This window comes from Bufo gargarizans, chromosome 7 (genome assembly GCF_014858855.1).
Source record: "Bufo gargarizans isolate SCDJY-AF-19 chromosome 7, ASM1485885v1, whole genome shotgun sequence".
NCBI lineage: Eukaryota > Metazoa > Chordata > Amphibia > Anura > Bufonidae > Bufo > Bufo gargarizans.
In genome coordinates, this window is record NC_058086.1 from 186,321,012 (window position 1) to 186,336,875 (window position 15,864).

General features: G+C 54.1%; 1 protein-coding gene across 1 annotated transcript in view; it reads left to right on the forward strand.

Moving 5' to 3' along the window:
- Nucleotides 1-15,864, forward strand: part of APPL1 (adaptor protein, phosphotyrosine interacting with PH domain and leucine zipper 1) — a 52,125-nt gene that overhangs the window by 15,064 nt on the left and 21,197 nt on the right. The window contains exons 7-11 of the mRNA XM_044302323.1: nucleotides 5,075-5,133; nucleotides 13,954-14,100; nucleotides 14,184-14,266; nucleotides 14,501-14,659; nucleotides 14,784-14,972. Of these exons, the coding sequence (XP_044158258.1) occupies nucleotides 5,075-5,133; nucleotides 13,954-14,100; nucleotides 14,184-14,266; nucleotides 14,501-14,659; nucleotides 14,784-14,972 (637 nt within the window). The remainder of the gene's footprint in view (nucleotides 1-5,074; nucleotides 5,134-13,953; nucleotides 14,101-14,183; nucleotides 14,267-14,500; nucleotides 14,660-14,783; nucleotides 14,973-15,864) is intronic.

The window sequence follows — 15,864 nt, forward strand, 5'->3', positions numbered from 1 at the left end:
CGACACTTATGGGGGATCTGTGGACGACACTATTATGGGGGATCTGTGGACGACACTTATGGGGGATCTGTGGACGACACTATTATGGGGGATCTGTGGACGACACTATTATGGGGGATCTGTGGACGACACTATATGGGGGATCTGTGGACGACACTTATGGGGGATCTGTGGACGACACTTATGGGGGATCTGTGGACGACACTTATGGGGGATCTGTGGACGACACTTATGGGGGATCTGTGGACGACACTTATGGGGGATCTGTGGACGACACTATATGGGGGATCTGTGGACGACACTTATGGGGGATCTGTGGACGACACTTATGGGGGATCTGTGGACGACACTTATGGGGGATCTGTGGACGACACTATGGGGGATCTGTGGACGACACTATATGGGGGATCTGTGGACGACACTATTATGGGGGATCTGTGGACGACACTTATGGGGGATCTGTGGACGACACTATATGGGGGATCTGTGGACGACACTTATGGGGGATCTGTGGACGACACTTATGGGGGATCTGTGGACGACACTATATGGGGGATCTGTGGACGACACTATGGGGGATCTGTGGACGACACTATTATGGGGGATCTGTGGACGACACTTATGGGGGATCTGTGGACGACACTATATGGGGGATCTGTGGACGACACTATATGGGGGATCTGTGGACGACACTATATGGGGGATCTGTGGACGACACTTATGGGGGATCTGTGGACGACACTTATGGGGGATCTGTGGACGACACTTATGGGGGATCTGTGGACGACACTATGGGGGATCTGTGGACGACACTTATGGGGGATCTGTGGACGACACTTATGGGGGATCTGTGGACGACACTTATGGGGATCTGTGGACGACACTATGGGGGATCTGTGGACGACACTTATGGGGGATCTGTGGACGACACTTATGGGGGATCTGTGGACGACACTTTATGGGGGATCTGTGGACGACACTTATGGGGGATCTGTGGACGACACTTTATGGGGGATCTGTGGACGACACTTATGGGGGATCTGTGGACGACACTTATGGGGGATCTGTGGACGACACTATTATGGGGGATCTGTGGACGACACTTATGGGGGATCTGTGGACGACACTATGGGGGATCTGTGGACGACACTATTATGGGGGATCTGTGGACGACACTATTATGGGGGATCTGTGGACGACACTATATGGGGGATCTGTGGACGACACTTATGGGGGATCTGTGGACGACACTATGGGGGATCTGTGGACGACACTTATGGGGGATCTGTGGACGACCTTATGGGGGATCTGTGGACGACACTATATGGGGGATCTGTGGACGACACTTTATGGGGGATCTGTGGACGACACTATATGGGGGATCTGTGGACGACACTTATGGGGGATCTGTGGACGACACTTATGGGGGATCTGTGGACGACACTTATGGGGGATCTGTGGACGACACTATATGGGGGATCTGTGGACGACACTATTGGGGGATCTGTGGACGACACTTATGGGGGATCTGTGGACGACACTATATGGGGGATCTGTGGACGACACTATTATGGGGGATCTGTGGACGACACTATATGGGGGATCTGTGGACGACACTTTATGGGGGATCTGTGGACGACACTTATGGGGGATCTGTGGACGACACTATTATGGGGGATCTGTGGACGACACTTATGGGGGATCTGTGGACGACACTTATGGGGGATCTGTGGACGACACTTATGGGGGATCTGTGGACGACACTTATGGGGGATCTGTGGACGACACTATATGGGGGATCTGTGGACGACACTATGGGGGATCTGTGGACGACACTTATGGGGGATCTGTGGACGCACTATTATGGGGGATCTGTGGACGACACTTATGGGGGATCTGTGGACGACACTTATGGGGGATCTGTGGACGACACTTTATGGGGGATCTGTGGACGACACTTATGGGGGATCTGTGGACGACACTTATGGGGGATCTGTGGACGACACTTATGGGGGATCTGTGGACGACACTTATGGGGGATCTGTGGACGACACTTATGGGGGATCTGTGGACGACACTTATGGGGGATCTGTGGACGACACTTATGGGGGATCTGTGGACGACACTTATGGGGGATCTGTGGACGACACTTATGGGGGATCTGTGGACGACACTTATGGGGGATCTGTGGACACTTATGGGGGATCTGTGGACGACACTTATGGGGGATCTGTGGACGACACTTATGGGGGATCTGTGGACGACACTTATGGGGATCTGTGGACGACACTTATGGGGGATCTGTGGACGACACTATATGGGGGATCTGTGGACGACACTTATGGGGGATCTGTGGACGACACTATATGGGGGATCTGTGGACGACACTATATGGGGGATCTGTGGACGACACTTATGGGGGATCTGTGGACGACACTTATGGGGGATCTGTGGACGACACTTATGGGGGATCTGTGGACGACACTTATGGGGGATCTGTGGACGACACTTATGGGGGATCTGTGGACGACACTTATGGGGGATCTGTGGACGACACTATGGGGGATCTGTGGACGACACTTATGGGGGATCTGTGGACGACACTTATGGGGGATCTGTGGACGACACTATTATGGGGGATCTGTGGACGACACTTATGGGGGATCTGTGGACGACACTATATGGGGGATCTGTGGACGACACTTATGGGGGATCTGTGGACGACACTATTATGGGGATCTGTGGACGACACTTTATGGGGGATCTGTGGACGACACTTATGGGGGATCTGTGGACGACACTATTATGGGGGATCTGTGGACGACACTTATGGGGGATCTGTGGACGACACTTATGGGGGATCTGTGGACGACACTATATGGGGGATCTGTGGACGACACTATTATGGGGGATCTGTGGACGACACTATTATGGGGGATCTGTGGACGACACTATATGGGGGATCTGTGGACGACACTATTATGGGGGATCTGTGGACGACACTATATGGGGGATCTGTGGACGACACTTATGGGGGATCTGTGGACGACACTATATGGGGGATCTGTGGACGACACTATGGGGGATCTGTGGACGACACATTATGGGGATCTGTGGACGACACTATTATGGGGGATCTGTGGACGACACTATTGGGGGATCTGTGGACGACACTATATGGGGGATCTGTGGACGACACTATTATGGGGGATCTGTGGACGACACTATATGGGGGATCTGTGGACGACACATTATGGGGGATCTGTGGACGACACTTATGGGGGATCTGTGGACGACACTATTATGGGGGATCTGTGGACGACACTATTGGGGGATCTGTGGACGACACTATATGGGGGATCTGTGGACGACACTATTGGGGATCTGTGGACGACACTATTATGGGGGATCTGTGGACGACACTATATGGGGATCTGTGGACGACACTATTATGGGGGATCTGTGGACGACACTATATGGGGGATCTGTGGACGACACTATGGGGGATCTGTGGACGACACTATATGGGGGATCTGTGGACGACACTATTATGGGGGATCTGTGGACGACACTATTATGGGGGATCTGTGGACGACACTATTATGGGGGATCTGTGGACGACACTATTATGGGGGATCTGTGGACGACACTATTATGGGGGATCTGTGGACGACACTATATGGGGGATCTGTGGACGACACTATTATGGGGGATCTGTGGACGACACTATTATGGGGGATCTGTGGACGACACTATTATGGGGATCTGTGGACGACACTATGGGGGATCTGTGGACGACACTTATGGGGGGATCTGTGGACGACACTTATGGGGGATCTTGGGACGACACTTATGGGGGATCTGTGGACGACACTATTATGGGGGATCTGTGGACGGACACTAGTTATGGAGAGGGGGATCTGTGGACGGCGTCGTATGGAGAGGGGGATCTGTTGGACGGCGTAGTTATGGAGAGGGGGATCTGTGGACGGCGTAGTTATGAGAGGGGGATATGTGCACTGTTATGGGCATAAAAGTGCACAGATCCCTTTCCTCATAACAGTGCACAGATCCCCCCTTCCCATAGCAGTGCCATACACAGACCCCCCCTCCTCCCCATAAGCAGTGCCATAGACAGATCCCCCTCCCCCTTCCCCCTAACAGCCCCGGCCCCGATGCTTGCATCTTTATTTTACCTTTTTACAATGACGCTCCCGCTCCTGTAACAGCCAGGCAGAGCGGAGCGGACGGCGGCGTAACGTCACTCAATCACGTGACGCGCCTGCTCCGCCCACTTCATGAATGAAGGAGGCGGAGCAGGCGTGTCACGTGAGTGAGTGACGTTACGCCGCCGTCCGCTCTGCCTGGCTGTTACAGGAGCGGGAGCGTCATTGTAAAAAGGTAAAATAAAGATGCAGCGACCGCCCGCCCGCCCGAATAGCAACGAATCGGCGATTATTCGATAACTGGATTCGTCGACAACGAATCCAGTTATCGAATATAATCGATTACATCGATTAATCGTTGCAGCCCTAGATGGAACACTTATTGGCACTTGTATTACAAGTATGTGAAATCTACACTGTAATGTGTGTGTATATATTTCATAATTTTCCCACCTAAGACATTTATTATCACAGGATTGGTCATAAATGTATGATGGATACCTGTCCCACCTCTGGAACCCTCATTTATCTGGAGCAAGGGGCAGCCCCCACTCGCCTAGGGAGGCAGCCAGCGGTCACCGCATCTTAGCGGAGATTGTGCGACCACCTCTCCATTTAAAGGGGTTGTGCCAACATAGAATGTTAGTCCCTATCCACAGAATAGGGGATAAATATCTGGTTGGTGGTAGTCTGACTACTGGGACCAATACCAGTCACGAGAATGGCCCTTGTATGAATGGAGCAGCGTACGAGCTGCTGGTTCATTTATTCTCTAGGGGGCTGCTGGAGATAACGGACCATTAATTTCACCGTTCTAGGAGGTTACCTGGTTTTTGGGGAGCAGATATGCTTTACATTATAGTCAGAGATGTGATGGTGAATAGTGATTCGTGTATTTTTCCTCTTAGATCATGATGTAGCGATCAACAGATACAGCCGGTTGTCCAAAAGACGAGAAAATGAGAAGGTGCTCCTCAGCTTTTTTTTTCCACGTCATCATTTTGCGAGCTCACCTGTCGTCCGATTTCATGCAGCTTTTCTTTCAGTCCTGTTGCGCTCTTACTCTTCACTTAATAACGGAGAGCAAATGAAGCTGGTATTTTAACACGGGGCAGATATGCTGCAGATTTTGCAGGTGAAAATTCTTCAGTGTAAGGGCTCATTCACATGACCATATGAATGAGCCCGCATCCGTTCCGCAATTTTGCCGAATGGGTGTGAACCCATTCATTTAAAAGGAGCCGCAAAAGATGCAGACAGCACACAGTGTGCTGTCCGCGTACGTAGTTCCGTTCCGCGGTCCCGCAGAAAAGATAGAGCATGTCCTATTCTTGTCCGCGATCAGCCAGCCATGTGCAGTCCGCAAAGCACTACGGTCATGTGAATGTAGCCTAATACAGGAGCAGCAAAATGGGTGAGCTATTACCAGATGTCATCCACGTATTGCGGAGGTTGTCTGCGGTGTGCAATTTAAATCCGCAACATGTCGGTATATTTTTACAGCGAATTTCACCCAAATCCACCTAAAATCTTCATGAGGTGGATTCAAAATTAAAGGGATTGTCTGAGATGTTAATATTGGTGATCTATACGCTGGATAGGTCATCAGTATTTGATTGTGGGGCTCTGACTCCTGACATCCCCATGATCTGTTGTTTGAAGAGGGCACGATGCTCCGGTAAGCTCCATGACCTCTTCTTAGGCCAGTGACGTCACAATCTTTGGTCACATGGCCTCGGCGCAGTTCAGCCCCATTGAAGTGAATGAGCCTGGGTTGCACTACCAAAACAGCCACTATACAATGTATGGTGCTGTGCTTGGTGTTTTGTTAAGGAGGCCGCTGTCTCTTAAAAAAAATCTCATCAGTGGGTGTGCCGGAAATCACCCCCCCACTGATCACATATTGATGACCAGTCCTGAGAATAGATCATCAATATCAAAATCCCCCACCACCCCTGTAATGAGAAATATAATGGAAGGATTTACACTTCTCGTTCCTGCAGAATATACTCCTGGCTTTGCCTCAGTAAATTCCATCATAAACTGCAGTTGTGTTTCCCAAAAAAACACTGGGGTAGATTTATCAAGACTGGCGTATCCATAGGATTCCCCTGCACTGGCGTGAGATGCGTCTAATTTATTAAGAAGCAGATGCCTCTTAATAAATCGGGCGCATATCTGCCTCGATGTTCAACAGAAATGGAAATCTACTCCATCTAGGGATTGCCGTAGACTTGCGCTATAACTTACGGCAGTTTCTGGCAAAAGTTATAGTAAATCCGACAGGCTGCACCGCCCCTCCCGCTAAGCCCTGCTTCCGTTTATCACCACTTTTGAAAAGGTGCAAGAAGCTTAAAAAGTAGCAAATTATGGGGCATATGTGGCAGGCGCCATAATTAGTAACTTTTTTTTTTTTTTACACCATAATTGTGGCATACACTCCTTAAAAGGCTTTTCTGTGATCTTTATCTGTATCAGTATCGGATTGGAGAGGTTCTGACTAGGGATGAGACATCCGAAGTCGATTCGCATAATAATTTGTTTGAATACTGTATGGAGCGAGCTCCTACAGTATAAGGGTCCATTCACACGTCCCTTGTTTCTTTCCTGATCTGTTCCGTTTTTTGCGGAACAGATCTGGACCAGATCTGGACCCATTCATTTTCAATGGGTCCTGAAAAAAATCGGACAGCACAATGTCCAATTTTTTTTTTTTTCAGGACCCATTGAAAATGAATGGGTCCAGATCTGTTCCTCAAAAAACGGAACAGATCAGGAAAGAAACAACGGACGTGTGAATGGACCCTTCGAGTGTATTGGCTTCTATGAGAAGAAGTTATTACTTCGCGAAGTCTTGCGAGACTTCGCATACTAACTTCATAAATCAATTTCTACTGTAAAAACCATTTCTCGAACCGTTGTTCGGTTCCACGTGGTACACCCGGGACCACTGCCGATCAGCTGTTTGAGGGGGGTGCAGCACTCCTGTGAGTGCTGCGGCCTTCTCCGTGCTTACCAAGCACAGCGCCGTACATTGTTTAGCGGCTGTGCTTGGTATCACGCTCGGCTCCATTAAGTTCTATGGGGCTGAGCTGCGCCTAGACTATGAGACTCATTAATGTGACGGCAGTGGCTTAGGGAATGCTGAGAAAGAAGCTACTGGGAGGGGCTACTGAGAGTGCCGTCTCAATCAGCTGATCGGTGGAGCTCCCGGGTGTCGGACCCCCACCAATCAGATACTGATAGACCTATCCTGAGCAGTGATGGCCAGTTCGCAGCCCGATGAAGGCTGTTCTCGGAACTGCCTGCTCCCGGTGACCGCATGTGTTTCAGAGCGGCTCGTGGGGCAGACACAGGTAAGGACTTACCTCTGCATCGCCGGACTTTGAATAAAGATGGCAGATCGCATGTGTTCATCGGCGACCACTGCGAACTGGCCATCACTGATCCTGAGAACAGGTTATCAGTATAAAAGTCTTGGAAAACCCCTTTAATAAATGTCTCTCACTATATATGAAACCAGCCCAACAGAGGAATCTTATCCAGTACAGAAACCCAATGAGGCATCCAGAATTGAAATTTAAACTGCAGCTGTTAAAGGTTTTCTCCAGGCTTTTAATATCGATGACCTACCCTCAGGATAGGTCATCAATATCAGATCGGCACCCCTGCTGATCAGCTGTATGCAGACAATGAGCAGGGAGAGAGAGACTTCTCTTCATTCAGCTGATCAGCCGGGTGTCGGACCCCCGCCAATCTGATATTGGCGGGGATAGGTCATCAGTATTAAAAGCCTGGAAATAGGGCTGCAACGAGTACTCGATTAAATTGAGTAATTCGACACAAAATAATCCTCAATGCAAATTTTTTGCATCGAGGATTTGTTTGTGTCCTGTGACCACGGAGCGGGAGTGAAGCGCTCCGTGGTCTCCTGCTGGCCCGCAATACTCACCTTTCCAGCAGGGGGCCGCCGGACACTCCACAGCACGTCCATGGTCCCGCGCTGCACTGACCTCCTGACGTACGCATGCCGTGACCTGACGCGCTGTGTGACATCAGGCCGAGAGCAGCGCGGAACGATGGAGTGTCGGCGGCGCCCCTGCTGGAAATGTAAGTTGGTGACACCGAGGGGGTGGGGGTGTGACTATGGCCGGGCGCCCAGAGTGCACAGCGTCCTAGCAACCAGTGACGCTGTGCACTCTGAGTGTCAGCAGGATGGCACAAGGGGTCGCAGAGAGGGGATGGCACAAGGGGTCGCAGAGAGGCGATGGCACAAGGGGTCGCAGAGAGGCGATGGCACAAGGGGTCGCAGAGAGGCGATGGCACAAGGGGTCGCAGAGAGGCGATGGCACAAGGGGTCGCAGAGAGGCGATGGCACAAGGGGTCGCAGAGAGGCGATGGCACAAGGGGTCGCAGAGAGGCGATGGCACAAGGGGGTCCGGTCGCAGAGAGGCGATGGCACAAGGGGTCGCAGAGAGGCGATGGCACAAGGGGTCGCAGAGAGGCGATGGCACAAGGGGTCGCAGAGAGGCGATGGCAAAGGGGTCGCAGAGAGGCGATGGCACAAGGGGTCGCAGAGAGGCGATGGCACAAGGGGTCGCAGAGAGGCGATGCACAAGGGGGTCGCAGAGAGGCGATGGCACAAGGGGTCGCAGAGAGGCGATGGCACAAGGGGGTCGCAGAGAGGCGATGGCACAAGGGGTCGCAGAGAGGCGATGGCACAAGGGGTCGCAGAGAGGCGATGGCACAAGGGGTCGCAGAGAGGCGATGGCACAAGGGGTCGCAGAGAGGGCGATGGCACAAAGGGGTCGCAGAGAGGCGATGGCACAAGGGGTCGCAGAGAGGCGATGGCACAAGGGGTCGCAGAGAGGCGATGGCACAAGGGGTCGCAGAGAGGCGATGGCACAAGGGGTCGCAGAGAGGCGATGGCACAAGGGGGTCGCAGAGAGGCGATGGCACAAGGGGTCGCAGAGAGGCGATTGGCACAGGTCGCAGAGAGGCGATGGCACAAGGGGTCGCAGAGAGGCGATGGCACAAGGGGTCGCAGAGAGGCGATGGCACAAGGGGTCGCAGAGAGGCGATGGCAAATGGGTCGCAGAGAGTGATGCACAAGGGTCGCAGAGAGGCGATGGCACAAGGGGTCGCAGAGAGGCGATGGCACAAGGGGTCGCAGAGAGGCGATGGCACAAGGGGTCGCAGAGAGGCGATGGCACAAGGGGTCGCAGAGAGGCGATGGCACAAGGGGTCGCAGAGAGGCGATGGCACAAGGGGTCGCAGAGAGGCGATGGCACAAGGGGTCGCAGAGAGGCGATGGCACAAGGGGGTCGCAGAGAGGCGATGGCACAAGGGGTCGCAGAGAGGCGATGGCACAAGGGTCGCAGAGAGGCGATGGCACAAGGGGTCGCAGAGAGGCGATGGCACAAGGGGTCGCAGAGAGGCGATGGCACAAGGGTCCGCAGAGAGGCGATGGCACAAGGGGTCGCAGAGAGGCGATGGCACAAGGGGTCGCAGAGAGGCGATGGCACAAGGGGTCGCAGAGAGGCGATGGCACAAGGGGTCGCAGAGAGGCGATGGCACAAGGGGTCGCAGAGAGGCGATGGCACAAGGGGTCCGCAGAGGCGATGGCACAAGGGGTCGCAGAGAGGCGATGGCACAAGGGGTCGCAGAGAGGCGATGGCACAAGGGGTCCGCAGAGAGGCGATGGCACAAGGGGTCGCAGAGAGGCGATGGCACAAGGGGTCGCAGAGAGGCGATGGCACAAGGGGTCGCAGAGAGGCGATGGCACAAGGGGTCGCAGAGAGGCGATGGCACAAGGGGTCGCAGAGAGGCGATGGCACAAGGGGTCGCAGAGAGGCGATGGCACAAGGGGTCGCAGAGAGGCGATGGCACAAGGGGTCGCAGAGAGGCGATGGCACAAGGGGTCGCAGAGAGGCGATGGCACAAGGGGTCGCAGAGAGGCGATGGCACAAGGGGTCGCAGAGAGGCGATGGCACAAGGGGTCGCAGAGAGGCGATGGCACAAGGGTCGCAGAGAGGCGATGGCACAAGGGGTCGCAGAGAGGCGATGGCACAAGGGGTCGCAGAGAGGCGATGGCACAAGGGGTCGCAGAGAGGCGATGGCACAAGGGGTCGCAGAGAGGCGATGGCACAAGGGGTCGCAGAGAGGCGATGGCACAAGGGGTCGCAGAGAGGCGATGGCACAAGGGGTCGCAGAGAGGCGATGGCACAAGGGGTCGCAGAGAGGCGATGGCACAAGGGGTCGCAGAGAGGCGATGGCACAAGGGGTCGCAGAGAGGCGATGGCACAAGGGGTCGCAGAGAGGCGATGGCACAAGGGGTCGCAGAGAGGCGATGGCACAAGGGGTCGCAGAGAGGCGATGGCACAAGGGGTCGCAGAGAGGCGATGGCACAAGGGGTCGCAGAGAGGCGATGGCACAAGGGTCGCAGAGAGGCGATGGCACAAGGGGTCGCAGAGAGGCGATGGCACAAGGGGTCCGCAGAGAGGCGATGGCACAAGGGGTCGCAGAGAGGCGATGGCACAAGGGGTCGCAGAGAGGCGTGGCACAAGGGGTCGCAGAGAGGCGATGGCACAAGGGGTCGCAGAGAGGCTATGGCACAAGGGGTCGCAGAGAGGCGATGGCACAAGGGGTCGCAGAGAGGCGATGGCACAAGGGGTCGCAGAGAGGCGATGGCACAAGGGGTCGCAGAGAGGCGATGGCACAAGGGGTCGCAGAGAGGCGATGCACAAGGGGTCGCAGAGAGGCGATGGCACAAGGGGTCGCAGAGAGGCGATGGCACAAGGGGTCGCAGAGAGGCGATGGCACAGGGGTCGCAGAGAGGCGATGGCACAAGGGGTCGCAGAGAGGCGATGGCACAAGGGGTCGCAGAGAGGCGATGGCACAAGGGGTCGCAGAGAGGCGATGGCACAAGGGGTCGCAGAGAGGCGATGGCACAAGGGGTCGCAGAGAGGCGATGGCACAAGGGGTCGCAGAGAGGCGATGGCACAAGGGGTCGCAGAGAGGCGATGGCACAAGGGGTCGCAGAGAGGCGATGGCACAAGGGGTCGCAGAGAGGCGATGGCACAAGGGGTCGCAGAGAGGCGATGGCACAAGGGGTCGCAGAGAGGCGATGGCACAAGGGGTCGCAGAGAGGCGATGGCACAAGGGGTCGCAGAGAGGCGATGGCACAAGGGGTCGCAGAGAGGCGATGGCACAAGGGGTCGCAGAGAGGCGATGGCACAAGGGGGTCGCAGAGAGGCGATGGCACAAGGGGTCGCAGAGAGGCGATGGCACAAGGGGTCGCAGAGAGGCGATGGCACAAGGGGTCGCAGAGAGGCGATGGCACAAGGGGTCGCAGAGAGGCGATGGCACAAGGGGTCGCAGAGAGGCGATGGCACAAGGGGTCGCAGAGAGGCGATGGCACAATGGCACAAGGGTCGCAGAGAGGCGATGGCACAAGGGGTCGCAGAGAGGCGATGGCACAAGGGGTCGCAGAGAGGCGATGGCACAAGGGGTCGCAGAGAGGCGATGGCACAAGGGGTTCGCAGAGAGGCGATGGCACAAGGGGTCGCAGAGAGGCGATGGCACAAGGGGTCGCAGAGAGGCGATGGCACAAGGGGTCGCAGAGAGGCGATGGCACAAGGGGTCGCAGAGAGGCGATGGCACAAGGGGTCGCAGAGAGGCGATGGCACAAGGGGTCGCAGAGAGGCGATGGCACAAGGGGTCGCAGAGAGGCGATGGCACAAGGGGTCGCAGAGAGGCGATGGCACAAGGGGGTCGCAGAGAGGCGATGGCACAAGGGGGTCGCAGAGAGGCGATGGCACAAGGGGTCGCAGAGAGGCGATGGCACAAGGGGTCGCAGAGAGGCGATGGCACAAGGGGTCGCAGAGAGGCGATGGCACAAGGGGTCGCAGAGAGGCGATGGCACAAGGGGTCGCAGAGAGGCGATGGCACAAGGGGGGTCGCAGAGAGGCGATGGACAAGGGGTCGCAGAGAGGCGATGGCACAAGGGGTCGCAGAGAGGCGATGGCACAAGGGGTCGCAGAGAGGCGATGGCACAAGGGGTCGCAGAGAGCGATGGCACAAGGGGTCGCAGCGAGGCGATGGCACAAGGGGTCGCAGAGAGGCGATGGCACAAGGGGTCGCAGAGAGGCGATGGCACAAGGGGTCGCAGAGAGGCGATGGCACAAGGGGTCGCAGAGAGGCGAGGCACAAGGGGTCGCAGAGAGGCGATGGCACAAGGGGGTCGCAGAGAGGCGATGGCACAAGGGTCGCAGAGAGGCGATGGCACAAGGGGCGCAGAGAGGCGATGGAACAAGGGGTCGCAGAGAGGCGATGGCACAAGGGGTCGCAGAGAGGCGATTGGCACAAGGGGCGCAGAGAGGCGATGGCACAAGGGTCGCAGAGAGGCGATGGCAAAGGGTCGCAGAGACGGCGATGGCACAAGGGGTCGCAGAGAGGCGATGGCACAAGGGTCGCAGAGAGGCGATGGCACAAGGGGTCGCAGAGAGGCGATGGCACAGGGGTCGCTAGAGAGGCGATGGCACAAGGGGTCGCAGAGAGGCGATGGCACAAGGGTCGCAGAGAGGCGATGGCACAAGGGGTCGCAGAGAGGCGATGGCACAAGGGGTCGCAGAGAGGCGATGGCACAAGGGGTCGCAGAGAGGCGATGGCACAAGGGGTCGCAGAGAGGCGATGGCACAAGGGGTCGCAGAGAGGCGATGGCACAAGGGGTCGCAGAGAGGCGATGGCACAAGGGGTCGCAGAGAGGCGATGGCACAAGGGGTCGCAGAGAGGCGATGGCACAAGGGGTCGCAGAGAGGCGATGGCACAAGGGGTCGCAGAGAGGCGATGGCACAAGGGGTCGCAGAGAGGCGATGGCACAAGGGGTCGCAGAGAGGCGATGGCACAAGGGGTCGCAGAGAGGCGATGGCACAAGGGGTCGCAGAGAGGCGATGGCACAAGGGGTCGCAGAGAGGCGATGGCACAAGGGGTCGCAGAGAGGCGATGGCACAAGGGGTCGCAGAGAGGCGATGGCACAAGGGGTCGCAGAGAGGCGATGGCACAAGGGGTCGCAGAGAGGCGATGGCACAAGGGGTCGCAGAGAGGCGATGGCACAAGGGGTCGCAGAGAGGCGATGGCACAAGGGGTCGCAGAGAGGCGATGGCACAAGGGGTCGCAGAGCGGCGATGGCACAAGGGGTCGCTGAGCTGAAGGCACTTACGTAGGTAACAGTTTCCCTTTAAAGAGGAACTATCACCTCTCCTAACATGTCTAGTTTAGTAAATATTTGTATTCCCCATGAAATAACAATTCAGGAGCATCTTTTATTTAGAACTATGTATTGTGCTGTTCCTCTGTTAGTCCTCCTAGAAATGTAAAATAGATTGCCAACTGGGTGTTACCAGTAGACCAGTGTCCCTAGACTCTATGGCACTGCACCATTAGCATGTAGAGACACACACCTTTAAGAAGGACAACGGTTACACTTAGTTTATTTATATATTTCTAGGAGGAATTACCGAGGAGCAGCAGCACAGTGCAGATTTCTAAAATAAAAAAATAAAAATAATAAATGCTCCAGAACTGTTCTTACATAAGGGATACAAGTGTATACTAAAAAAAACATGACGACAGATACTGGGACAGACATTGACTTACAGGGTAGCCCCTATAGGTGGCACTGTAGAGACAGTTTTCTTCCTTCTGGAGGAGAGCTGCTGTTAAATGTATTCGGTCACATGAAATACTTGGCAAGTATAAAATGAACTGCATCTGACTTTATTTGTAGACCAAGTTTGAAGCCACCGAAGATGTGTACACAGCCAGGAAAAAGCAGCATCAGACCATGATGCATTACTTCTGTGCGCTGAACACCATCCAATACAAGAAGAAAATTGCAATCTTAGAACCACTTTTGGGATACATGCAAGCCCAGGTAAAGACAGTGTAGATATGGGCCAATAACGAGCACATGCATACAGATCCTCATTATATCCATTCATTGGGATTTTTATCTAGATTAGTTTTTTCAAGATGGGCTCGGAGAACCTCAATGGTCAATTGGAGGAATTCATGTCGAATATTTCTACTAGTGTGCAGAAGTGAGTATCATTGTGTCTTCTGCATGTTATGTCTGTTCTGCAAAAAGATCAAATATGTCTGCACCACAGACCCATTGAAGTCAATGAACCGCTCCTATATATCGCGGAATACAAAATGGGCACAGTCGTGTGCATGAGGCCTGAGGACTATGGGTGTTTTCTCCTCTTCAGTTTTACTACATGACCACGGCTATATTGACTGCCGGAGGTGTGACACGACTTTCTCCATTTCAGTGTACGTAGAGAAATGGACAGTGATGTGGAAACAATGCAGCAAACCATCCAAGACATGGAGGTGGCAAGCGAACCCTTGTATTTACCTGACCCAGACCCAAAGAAGCTTCCTATCAACCGCAATCTGACAAGGAAAGCTGGCTACCTCAATATACGCAAGTATGGGAGTGCTTACTCTTTTTACGTGTGGTTTTCTTCTGTCATATGTTGTATTATATTATGAATTGGGATGTGATGTTTTATCTGCCTGTACGACTAAGTTTCGGGTTCTTTCCTGTTCCAGTAAGACGGGGCTGGTGTCCTCCACTTGGGAGAGACAATACTTCTTCACTCAGGGAGGTAATCTGATGAGTCAGGCGAGGGGAGACGTGGCTGGTGGTCTGGTGATGGACATAGACAACTGCTCTGTGATGGCTGTGGACTCTGAGGATCGGCGATACTGCTTCCAAATCACATCCTTTGATGGAAAAAAGTTGGTATCTCCTTATACTTCAGTATGGTCACATTAACCACATGTATAAATGTAAAAGGGGTTTTCCAAGATTTTCTCAGGATAGGTCATCAGGTCCAACACCCAGGACCCCCGCCGATTAGCTGTTTTGAGAAGGCAGCGGCGCTCCTGTGAGCGACACGGCCTTCTCTAAGCTTTTCCTAGGCCGGTGATGACATGTTCCTGTGTCACGTGGTCTAGGAGCAGCTCAGCCTCATGGTATTGCCGCTCAGCCCCATTCACTACTAAGCACAGCCACTATACAATATATGGCGCTGTGATTGGTAAACTGCGAGAAGACAGCAGTGCTCATAGGAGCATCGGTGCCTTCTCAAACAGCTCATCGGTGGGGGTCCCTGTGTCTGACCACCACCAATCAGATACTGATGACCTATCCAGATAGTTCATCATTTAAAAAATCCTGAAAAACCCTTTTAATGATGGTCTCGCACATCTGAATAAACTCTCCTTTCCTCCATACATAGTCAACACATTTTATTTTCAATTGAAGCAGCAATAAGGTTGCCAAAGTTTTTTGGGCTCAGATCACTTGTGGTAAAGAGGTTTATAGAAATTATAATGTCCCATGATATGGACAATTTACGGTAATCGTGTTGTTGCATTAAGGCATCTTATCCGTTAGTCACAGGATAGGGAATACTGTCTGACAGCTAGGGCCCCTGCCAATCACCAGAACAGAGGCCTTTTGAATAGAGAAGCAGTGACACGTGTGCCAGTGCTCCTCTCGGAACTATGCGGCTGTCGTAGATAGCCAAGCGCCTGTATTTGGCTATCCTTGGCAGTTACATTGAGCTGAATGTAGAGACAGATACATGTCTGCCGGGACGTGTTCTTGTGATTGGCAGGGGCCCCA